At 39.7% G+C, this 12,341-nt stretch overlaps 1 protein-coding gene across 1 annotated transcript; it reads right to left on the bottom strand.

The window, feature by feature from the left end:
- Window positions 1-5,823: 5,823 nt before the first annotated feature.
- Window positions 5,824-12,047, bottom strand: LOC124119173 (N-alpha-acetyltransferase 30-like). The gene is made up of 4 exons (XM_046481598.2): window positions 11,369-12,047; window positions 10,039-10,162; window positions 7,354-7,409; window positions 5,824-6,081 (listed from the first exon to the last, which is right to left on the bottom strand). Exons 1-4 carry the CDS (start codon window positions 11,885-11,887, stop codon window positions 5,944-5,946), a joined length of 837 nt encoding a protein of 278 aa, XP_046337554.1. The 5' UTR covers window positions 11,888-12,047; the 3' UTR covers window positions 5,824-5,943.
- Between the last annotated feature and the right edge of the window lie 294 nt (window positions 12,048-12,341).

Below are 12,341 nucleotides of genomic sequence, written 5' to 3'. Positions count from 1 at the left end.
ATGATGAACATCGATCCAAGCCATTGGGATCGATGACATGCATCAACCAAGTCAGCGGGCCTGACCACCCGATCCCGTTGGTCGCCTCTTACGACAAGCATTCATGTTGTGAACAAGAGAGAGTAGAAAGGGTTGGAGTAACGAGTATTCATCTTGAGAAGGGGGCACGGGCGGCCCAGTCTTCTAAGGCGCCGCAATTCGCTGTGCAGAGTTGCGTCCCTTGGGCACGCCAGTAACCTATGATTGTGGGTTCAAATCCCGGTTCGCCCCGATTATGTTTCTAGGTTTGTCAGCACCAAACCCCTGCTCTTGTGTTTCACCGAAGTGTTAACGTCTCAGACCTGCATCACTTCGGACTTTCCTCCCACATTAAGCTGACACGCCGTGATATAACTGGAATACTGTTAAAAGCGGCGTTTAACCCAACTCATTCACTCATCTTGAGAATATAATGAATTTTAGTTAAATTTCGGTTTTGATTTAATTATATTAATCCTTGTTATGGATGAGTGCAGAAAAGGAGTGTGAAAGAGTGTTTTTGTCAATGTCCAATTTAATATAAAAAAAGACTCTGAGTCCATAGTATTGGTCAGGAGGGGGGAGATAGAAGGGACTAAACTCGTTATAGCCACTGATGGCGCTACAATCGAGCCTGGAAATTCAAGCCTAGTTCGGCAAGGGTGGAAAGTGGACTTTTGTGGTAACGCCCTTGCCTCGGGAAGATGGTTGTTGCCTTGCATCAACTGACTACTAGACATGTCATACATCATTAGAACAAATCGTCCAAACTGTTTCAAACGAGTCATCTATGGATGCCGGTAGATTAGCCAAGATGCAGGTGTGACTTCATCATACATCTCCCACGTTTCACATGCAGTCTTCTTTCCACGTCCACCAAAGAAAGACACCGTGTCACAACCTGTGCATGCATGCAACATTGATAATGCCTTACATCTCTCAGAGCCTAGTGCCCGTGCCCTTGCTCACTCATGAGCTGAAATGATCCGGGAGTTTTTTCCCTGCAGCATAGGCGACCCAGAGCGTGTCAATTTAAAGGTAGTGGGGATCATCATCTCACAGTAACCCTGTCTCACAGCATCTGCAATGTAACGGAATGCGTGTGTCAGCTTCCTCGTGCGTGCAGGGAGCAAGACCAATCAGTCACGGCTCTGGGGTGCGTGCTGACAACATCTCCGTGACACATGCTGATAACGTGTTTGTCAGTTTCACGCTGGCTGTTTCGTGGCTCAAATAGGCAAATATTTCTGTCTTCTTCTTCATTAGTATATGACCCATGAAGATCCGGGGTAGAATAGGTCTTCAGCAACCCATGCTTGCAGTAAAAGGTGACTATGCTTGTCGAAATTACATTGGGTTGTCACATTGGCGTAGTCATGCAATGACTGTAATGTTGCTATGCCAATGCAAGACCTTATCACTTGCTGTTACAATTATGATCATTCGTCCCGTGAAGATCCGGGGTAGAATAGGTCTCCAGCAACCCGTGCTTGCCGTAAAAGGTGACTATGCTTGTCGTAAGAGGCGTCTAATGGGATCGGGTGGTCAGGCTCGCTGACTTGGTTGATTCATGTCATCGTATCCCAATCGAGTGGATCGATGCTCGTGATGTCAATCACTGGATTGTCTGGTCCAGACTCGATTATTTACAGCCCGCCGTCATATAGCTGGAATATTGCTGAGTGCGGCGTTAAACATCAAACAAACTTCATCTGTTCCTAGGAATTTGACTTGAGGGTTCAACCCTCAGCCCTTCTTCTAATGCCCTTTCCTCTCTTGCATCTTCCCCGAGCCTTTAAACGATTCTTGATGTATGTATCCCACACGGCATCTAGTCTCTCAGTATGCTGAAGCCGAGATGCAATGTAGGGCAGGAACACCTGCGATGCATAATCAGAAAATGTTTAAGCGATACCAAGTTGTAGCATGTTGGTGATAACTGCCCCGTCAAGGATGGAGACTTCGATTAACCACATTCACTCCAGATGGCATCACATTTCCAAAGCAGCCAACAAGGTCAGATTTTGTTCCAGATCTTAACGTGAAGATCCGTGTTAGAATTGGTCTTCATCAAGCAATGTTTGTTGTAAGAGGCGACCAACGGGATGGGGTGGTAAGGCTGGCTGGCTTGTTTGATGAATGTCATCGTATCCCCATTGTGTAGATCGATGCTTATGATGTCAATCACTGGATTGTCTGGTCCTGGTGTTAAACAGCAAAGAAAGAAAGAAGGATATAATAAAATGTGCCTTCGCTGTAAATCAATCCCGGGTGAATGTGAATTATGTCAAAACTAGGAGGCTACACCACCGTCGAACCTACAGTAATATGTCCACAAATGCAGGGTATAATTAACTAAACAATAGAGAGAAATCATATTTAATTCAAGCAGCGCCTGTTCACAAATATAAGCACTGAAAGTGGATTGATAAGGGAAGGGACGTAACTCTTTGAAGAGTCACTTGTAAGACTGCAGCATTTTTTTTCATTACTATTTCATAAAAAAAACCCCCAGTTCTTCACTTTTGACAAATACACAATATTAGATGTTTTTATTATAAACACCGACCCTATGGTTTTGAAAAATGTTTCTAAAAGAAACAATACAGAAATGCATAAATGAACTGTAAAAGAACGCCACCACTGACTAGGACATAATATGCGTTTGTGTCAAAGAGTATCTGTTCCTATGGTGTAGGGGCGGTCGGGTAGCCTAGTGGTTAAAGCGTTCGCTCGTCACGCCGAAGACCCGGGTTCGATTCCCGACATGGGTACAAATTGTGAAGCCCATTTCTGGTGTCCCCCGCCGTGATATTGCTGGAATATTGCTACTCACTCACTCCTATAGTGTAAATGTTTTACAAGTATACTTTTTCCACGACCGGGATTTTGTTCTCCCTTCCTCTATGCGCGTTCATTTCTTGGAATCACTGAAAATGTGTATCATACGCATGTGCTCAATTTCTCTGGACGAGATTACATTGACACTGGCTGTCTATTACCGGATGGGACTAATTCCATGTGGTACCGATCATCGTTGACATTTGTCCGTTTATTGTTTTACGATACAGTCGGCAATATTCAAACAATATATATCACGGCAGTCTGGCATTAATAAAGGAGTTTAGGCTAGACAAGCCAGTCATTGATATAAATAACCGCTGCACCGGTACGATGATGACATGAGACCCGTGTGGCATGCCGGGTAAGAATATAGATCCGGGAGACCTCTGCAAGTCGTTTGTTTTTTGTTTAACTCCGCACCCAGCAATGTTCCAGCTATATGACGGCGGTCAGAAAACTATGGATTCTGGACCAGACAATTGAGTAATTACAATCACGAGCATCGATCCGCGCAATTGGGATTTATTTGGTGTGTTCAACACTGAGACTAAATCATCTCAAGAAACTTTTCACTGTAATATAACAAAACCTTGGCATCTTTCTGCATTTTCTTAAGTTACACCATATTTGGATAGGTGATACTCTGCCAGACACAGATTTGTGATGTGTGACTCAGTTAATTGCATGTCAGGGTATCCTATCCCAGTTGCGTGGATCCATGGCGATACTCATGTCAATTACTGGATTGCCCGTTCCAATGTCATATTGTGGAACTATACATGAGAGCGGCATTAAATACAAGCAAAGAGGGTCAATTTCAATCTAAGCAGATAATACATGTCTTAGTATGTCAGTCACCAAGAGAATGGTTAACCATCCATTTCTGATAAAACTTTTAGCATAATACCTGTTCTTTTCAACATAATATCTGTCCTGAAGAACTCTTTTAAAATGCATCAAGCTTAGAGTGGTCTTAAAAACTTTGCATTTGTAAATGTAAACTTTTGCCATTAACAATATCAGGTCAAATGATTCATCTGAAAAAAAAATCTCTATTAAGGTGTACCATAATTCTGTTGCATCCACTTATAAAAAGCGTGAATCTGTGAGTGAATATGTTGTCGTTCTTTATATTTCTAACGCCATTTGTTTCACATGGCGCATGGTTACCTGGACAGGAGGCTCTATTTGTTATAGGGATTTCTGAAATAATTATGATATAAACACGCTATAACCATGCATCAACCAACCCAACGAGAGTGACCATTTTTTGGTGCGTGCGTGCGTTCGTTCGTTCGCGTGAGTGACAGAGTATACGAACTTCGAGCCGACCAGTCTTTTTCACTTTTCTTAATGCCAAACGGTAGAATAGGTCCTCAGCAACCCATGCTTGACGTAAATGGCGCCTATGCCTGTCGCAAGGGGTGATTAACGGGATCGGGTGGTCAGGCTGCTGACTTGGTTGATTCATGTCATCGTACCCCAATTGAGTGGATCGATGCTTATGATGTCAATCCCTGGGTTGTCTGGTCCAGACTCGATTATTTACAGATCGCAATCACATAGCTGGAATGTTGCTGAGTGCGGCGTTAAACAACAAACTGACAAATGCCGAGCGTCAGGCAGGGTAACAAGAAGTATCATCGTTTAAGGTATAAAGCGGCCGTGGATTAAATCACCGACCTTCCGTTCTGGACCAGATGCTCTATCCACCAGACCACAGAGGCGGTCAGCAATCTGAGTGAGTGAGTGGACGTTGCTAATGTCTCCAATCAGCACAATAACAGCCATATCAGAGAGACCTGTAATTCATTCCAGGCAAAATAAGGACTGAAAGGAACTATCCATGACATCTGCTATGATGACAATCGGGTAAGTCACTGAGTCTGACCATCCAAGTCCCACTGTAATCAGCTCTTACAACAGGAGGTACGAAGGACCCTTTCTGTGCAGGATGTTACCTATAATCTATGCTGAAAAATATGTTATCCGATATACTAGATTCTAGCAAACTTCAAATGATAGGTTTAGTTTCTCTGAACAAATAACATTTGAGTACTTTGTTTTGGGCTTTCGTCTTGAGTTACAATAAGTTATAAAGTAAATGTTACGTATGTTATATTTGGGATTACACTTTCTTAGTCAAGTAGTCTGTGGCCCAGTGCATAAGATCTCTGGCTTTGTGTGCTGGTGATTAGTGAGTGGGTGTGTATGGTTTTACATCGCTTTTCACAATACTCCAGCAATATCAAACCGGGGCCTTAGCGAACGCTTTAACCACGAGGCTACCCCACCGCCCCGCTGGTGATTAAGTGCCTTACTCTGAAATTGTGAGTTCAAATCCTGGATGGGAGTCTACCCAAAGAAGTAAAATCCCAAATATTTCATGTTACATGTTACCATTTCTAAAAAGCATTGTCTACTGGCTAGCGATCAGTTATCACCAACTCTAGCGCGCACTTGTTCACATCTGGTGTAACTTTTGCTTGTTTTTATTAGAAGGGAGAAATATTCATTCAAAAATGAACAAAACTGACTCTTGTGAAAAAATACAAAAACACACACGATATAATCACCTTGCTCAAATACATTAGAAAAGATTGAGTGCCATACCAGAGAAAATAGTAAATTCAACTTGTATAACAAGGGCGGTGTGTGTGATCACGTTGCACGTGGCGATAACTGGTACAGTTGGTCGACAGGAAATTAATACACTATCCTCGTGTTATAACAGAAATCTACTAAAAGTCTTTCCGCGGACAGAAATACCTGCATCTGCTAATCGTTTCACACAAATTAAAGTTAACTTTGTACACGGAATATTTCAGAAAAACGGGGTTATGTCATGATAAATGAATAACCTATCCTTGAAAAACCTATCCTTGAATAACCTATCCTAGAAAGACAAGAAACTGCTCAATGATAAACTGAAGTCAAGAAAAAATAAAACAACAATCAGTGTAAAAGTGTACATACATGGAGATTTATTCTCTGAAAGCTCCACAACAAAGTGTCACAAATAATTTACACATCTGTATTATTCATCTGAAATCAAAAATATTGGGAAGTTCTGAGAGTGTCCTATCTAAGCCAAAGTTTCAACCTGAGAGCATCCACACCATTCAAGTAATATCGAAACAGTCGCTTGTCTCGGACAAAACCCAGGTTCTCATACAGTCGCAATGCTGCCTTGTTTGTGATCTCTGTCTCCAGGACAACCTGAAACAAAGGCAAACATAATTATATCAGGGCTCCAGATATGTTTGGGAGCCGTGGAGTATTTACTCACAATTTAGCGTTCACATTGGATATTGGTAGTTTTATTTGTGTAGTCAATACCTTTCACTCTTTTGGTCCAGTCCCCCTTAAAATGCAGTTTCAAGTGACTTCTAATTCGTATCTGTTGTATCCCGCCCGAGTGTGATATGTTCCATAAACTCACAACACTGATACACATGTGTAATTATCAATTAGTAAGAGCACCAATTATATACATTATTCACTGCAATAGAGTTCATGAATGTGTGATGCCTGTTTTGGATCATTAAATAACAATCTTTAAATTTTTTACAAGTACATGTTGAAAAGGACACATTGGATAATTACGCAGTGTTGTTATACCAAAAACATATTTTTTTTACCATTTTCCATGCATATTTGCATGTAAGCAACTGAAAATTAATAGGTAATGGTGATGTATTTTACGCATATCCCTCCTTCCTGGATCTCATTCAGTCTTGCTTGATAATGGTATAAGGACCTATACCGAAACGTTGCTTTTTACAGTATTAAAGAAGTTGTTATCCATAAAATTGTGTCTCCCTTGTCATCCGTCAACTTCTAAGTAATGCCTATACAACAATTTTTCTTCCTGGAGCTGTTTCATACAATATTGAATACAACATCATACATCTACATCAACATCATGACAGACCTACACCATTTACATGATAAACCTGGACAAAGCAGAACATAAATTCATTTCCCGCGAATCAACAGGATAATATTTGATAAGTTGGACAATGCCTCTGATGCTCATGTAACTATCCAGTGAGGTTGATTAACAGAGTTTTAAATTGTATTTGTAGTTCAACATGAAGGAAAGCCAAAAGGGACACAGGCTACAGATAATTACAATTACAACTGACCCGGGACAGATCTGAGATTTAATGTCATGATCTGAAAGATAAGGGTTGGCATACAAGACAACCCTGTCATGTGCCCCTAAGCTACTATCAAAGACATGTAACTTATGTACAGTTTCACATGATAAATTCAAAATGTTCATTTTTTCCTACTAGCAATAACATTTTCCTGTCAAATCACTTTTATACAAACATTACATTTGCATGACCTTGAAAAATGATTCTACTTTTTTGTTAACCTTGTGGCTACTCTCAAAAAGGTCTGTGTACACTGCATATCCCCTATGAAGTGTACTGATTTGGATTTAAAGTGAAGTCACAGTTCTAAAACATCTTCAATACTTACTTCATCACAGTCATCAGCTATCATGGCTCTGATTGCCTTCGTCACTAAATTGGATCCTAGGAAAAATACACAGAAATACGAATTATTAGGAATCAGTCATGATAGTGAAACGTAATGTGATCTGCATTGGTACATATTTGAAACAATAATGACCTTCCATTGATCTCAAATCTGCACCACAATACTAGTGAGTGAGTGAGTTGTGTTTAACACCACTTTTAACAGTATTCCAGTTATATCATGGCGTGTCTGCTTAATGTGGGAGGAAAGCCCGGAGTGATGCAGGTCTCAGACCTTTACCACTTCGGTGAAACCCAAGAGCTTGGGTATGGTGCTGAGAAGCCTAGAAACATAATTGGGGTGAACCGGGATTCGAATCCACAATCAAAGGTTTCCGGCGTGCCCAAGGGATGCAACTCTGCACAGAGAATTGCAGCGCCTTAGACGACTGGGACACCCGTACCCCCCACCACAATACTAACATCACATACATGAGGTATGTCACAGACAAACATATTAAAGTAACATAGCAACATCATATATTATAGATTCGTAATAAACTTTATAAACCTAATTAAATATCAAGTCAGCATAATATTCAAAAGTCTCATATAAATGAGAAATATGTGAGTGAGTTGGGTTTTAAGACTGCACCATTCCAGCCAAAAAGAATGGGCTGCACACATTGTACCCATCTCGGGGATTAAACCCTGGTCTTTGGTGTGACTAGTCAAGGCATTACCACTAGGCTACTAGGTTTTTGTTTGTTGTTTCATGCTGCACTCAGCAATAATCCAGCTGCCTGTACATAATCAAGTCTGGGCCAAACAATCAAGTGGTTGATATTGTGAGCAAAGCTCCACGTCACCAGGGTATGACGACACAGGTCAACCAAGCCACCAAGTCTGACCACCCAATCCATTTGGTTGCCTCCTACAACCAGCAAAGGTTCCTGGGGACTTATTCTAACCCGGAATCCCCATGGGGAACAATGCTGTTGGTCATGATACAAAACCTATGTCAAATGTATTGACAGTACTTTAGCATGAAAATCAGTTAGGTCATAACACTAATGTTACAAGATTCAGATTTAGGGGCCCAATTGTAGCAAACCTAAACGACACATAATAGTTTTGAACACTGATCAGTAAGCATAAAATACAAGAAACCAAAACACTGCTCATGCTCATTAAAGCCTTCCTTAAAAGGGAATAATTAGCAAAGTAACCAAAACATATTTAGTCAAATGTGTTAAGTTTCATGTCATTGATCATGATCACAAGGTCAGCCACTTGATTGTTTGTTTATTGTTTATTTGTTGTTTAAGGCTGCACTCAGCAATATTTCAGCTATATGACAGCGCTCTGTAAATAATCGAGTCTGGACCAGACAATCCAGTAATTGACATCATGAGCATCGATCCACACCATTGGGATACGATGACATGCATCAACCAAGTCAGCGAGCCTGACCACCCGATCCCGTTAGTCGCCTCTTTTGACAAGAATAGGTTGCTGAAGACCTATTCTACCCCGGATCTTCAAAGGTCCAGCCACTTGATTGCATAGGGACAATGTTTCATGTGTGACTACTGTGAATTCTAGGAGACAGCAAGTTCATTGAAGTTGTACTCTAAATACTTCCTCAATCATTTTGTTCACCTTAAAAAAAAGGTCGAATTTGACAATGACCTTGTAATTGAAATATGTGACAGTTATACATCCAGCTTAAATAATTCACAATAATGCAAAGTTGACCAAAAGTGAAATACTGATATGCTAAAAAATGAGATCCCTTGACTGGCCTACGAGTGCAGTATTTCATGGAAACAGTTTGGAAGCTTTTGAGCATGTTGTACTGGGGTCAGAGAACAAAAATTTGAAATAGTATTAGAATTTGTCGCCCCAAAAGACTCCCTAGCCCCAAATTTGTACAACTTATTGCCCTTGGCAGTCAAATAAGGTGAAAAGCTTTTTATGTTTTTTAAAAATGGGATTTTCTAAAGTTCTTATTTTCATAAATCATAGGTACTTTAACATTGCATACAATGTGCATGTTGTAGTTATGTATAACTAAGCAGTAAAACTGCTTCCACATTATTGGTCAGGGTATCAGTATAATAACTGTCGTCTCTATCAAGCCATACCACTAGTTATAACAATAATTAACAGGAATTAAGAACATTTTAATTCCAAATTTGGAATCCTAAATCACCTTTCCTGCAGACTGGGGGCCTCATGCCAAGTCAAGATAAATCATTGTTTTGTGCCCAGCTCCAGCAAAAAGCTAAACACTGATTTTGGTAGTATTTGCAAATTGCAAATACATTTCCTGACTATGTTTGTGGTGAGTCTACTGGTGGTACAAGTCATTTAAAACAACTTAACAATATTGTTGGGATATTACGTTTTGAAATAAACCGCATGGAGTAGACATTAATAACTTGTAAGGCAAACTTCTGCTTTAGTTCAAGATTATCATTTTGGTCTTTGGATAATATTAATAACCACAATAATACATCTATGACCAGGCTTTGAACAGACAAGGGATCATGATCACCCAAAGATTTGGATGCTTAGCGCATAGTATATCTGTACAAAATAGTATCCATAGCAGGGAACATTTGTTAATTAAATGATGGATTTATTAATCCAGAAAATGTATCCCATCCTTCAGTGTGCTTACCTATTTTCCTTCTCCTATAATCTGCATCTATAGCTAGCATGGCTATGTAGCCTCTACGGACCATCTTCTTGTGCATGTCTAGCTTGCAGACGATAGCCCCCACACACTTCTCCTGGTCCATAGCCTGGAAATGTGAAATACAAGCATAAACTCGTAATGACATTCAATATCACATTCTATCACACCACAATGTTCAATTCATTGATACTAGTGAGTGAGTTGTGTTTTGGGCCACTTTGAACACTATTTCTGTCTGTCATAGCTTGTCAAGTTCATGTGGGAGGAAAGCCAGAAGAGGCAGGTCTTAGGGCTTTGTCACTTATCACGAAATCCACAGACATTGGTATGGTGCTGTAAAAGCCAATAATCATATAACCAATGTGAACCCAGGATTCAAACCCAAGGCCATGATCACAGGATCATGTCAAACCTAATGGATACAAATAAATATGAAAGTATTGCTCAAAGCACAGTGAACATGGTGAACAGTCAATTTACTAGGCATTTTTAGTGGTAGAAACTAACATTTTTGGTCCACTAGTCCTATAATGATAATATATAGCAAAACCCTTCAAAATGGCAAATATCAACCAGTCCTTATGATACCTTAACTATTGGGCAGTTTGGAAAGGACAATACATGCTATGGCACTAGTGCCAATTTCTAACCCTGATTATTAGCCTACAGATTTCATAACTGTAGAATAAATTCAGAAATGTTCATCATTAGTATCAGACTAATACAAATATACAATGTATATCCATACACATAACCATCAATGGAATGTGAACATGATTCAGATTTGGCACACAAAGTTTGTGTTCTTGGACATATTAATTCTTATTGTTTTATCTAGTTGAAACAAAAGTGTAAACAGAATATTTCAATAGATAGGTGTGTTTTACTGACTTAATATATGTAAAGAAAAATACAATAACCTGTCTTTGAGAGGCAGATTGGAATGCATAACCTATACTAGTGTCATAATTCAATAGATCAATAAACTGAAGTATACATAACCTTGGAAAAAGCACATTGCATATCTTAATTGTCATGTCATGGATAACAGCAAATCATAATATGCATCAATCAAAATCCCCTGCTCATGGTAATTTCGGTACCCTGATCTGCAAACACCACCATGTAAATATATTGGAAAAATAGTAATGTGCATAGAAATTGCAAAACAAACACCCGGAACAGTATTGATCACTGAACCATTGAAATAACATTTTATACCCTAAACTGTCCGTTAATGGGAACTTCTGGGCAAAAGCTTACTACTGCAGTAGTAAACAATAGATATTAAACAATGTTGCAAATCTCTTACCAGGAAACACAGTTTGGGCCAATTATGAATGAAGTATCTGTAAGTGTAAATTGAATAAGGTTCTGACAAGTCTTTCGTAATGAGCCTCATTATATCTGGCATCTGTTTTTCGGATTCATACACGACATATTCAATGCCTTCTCTAATGTCTCTTTGAGATACTGGTGAAAGTTGAGCTTGTGGGGACTGGCTTGACACTGACAACGACGTTAGACCAACAGCCACTTCTGATACATCTGTATCGGGATGACCATGTTCACAGTCTTGGCAGCTGCTTCCTTGGCCAGAATCGCCACTCTCTGCTTGATCATACTCTTCAGGGGCTTTTAAAATGTGATTTATTAACCCATTTGCCTCTTTCCTGTGTTTGATTTTGCTGTTCAGCACTAATCCATCAGCTGGATTTTTCACAAAATCGACCTTAGTGAGGTCCTTAGTTTCGCTTGTCTCGTTCACATTTGCAACAGTTTGCACATCAGATTCTATTTCCGATCCTCTATCTATATTATTATCAGCCATGGCTTTAGAGAACGTTTGATTAATATGCCATTATTATGATTCATTAGTATCTTATTACTGAGTCTAAGTGTTGATTTACAACCATTACAGAAACGTGACTCAGTTTTTCCTCCATGTTGTTGTCCACCATTACAGCACTCTCACGAGCGCATGCGTGAATTGATATGATTCACTTCCTTCATCAGATTACAACGCAGTAGTGGAAATACGCTAGTAACATCACAACGTTATTCCAGGGAATGAACATGGCCTCATGTTGTTCTCAAGAACCTTAACTATACACATTCTTTTCGTGAGATAACAAAAATATACATATTAGTAAATAATATTTCTATATTTTTCTTCGCGGAGGATTTTCCACCAGTGTTGTTTGGTCACTTCCGGAATAATAAGCTGCATGTGTTACCGAGGTCATTCATGTAACTTTCATTCCTCCGTGGAGCGATTGGTAATA

Source organism: Haliotis rufescens, unplaced genomic scaffold, assembly GCF_023055435.1.
Source record: "Haliotis rufescens isolate VD_foot unplaced genomic scaffold, xgHalRufe1.0.p SCAF_73, whole genome shotgun sequence".
NCBI classification, from domain to species: domain Eukaryota; kingdom Metazoa; phylum Mollusca; class Gastropoda; order Lepetellida; family Haliotidae; genus Haliotis; species Haliotis rufescens.
The sequence above is the reverse complement of the archived record's forward strand: the minus strand, read 5'-3'. Positions and strand labels throughout refer to the sequence as shown.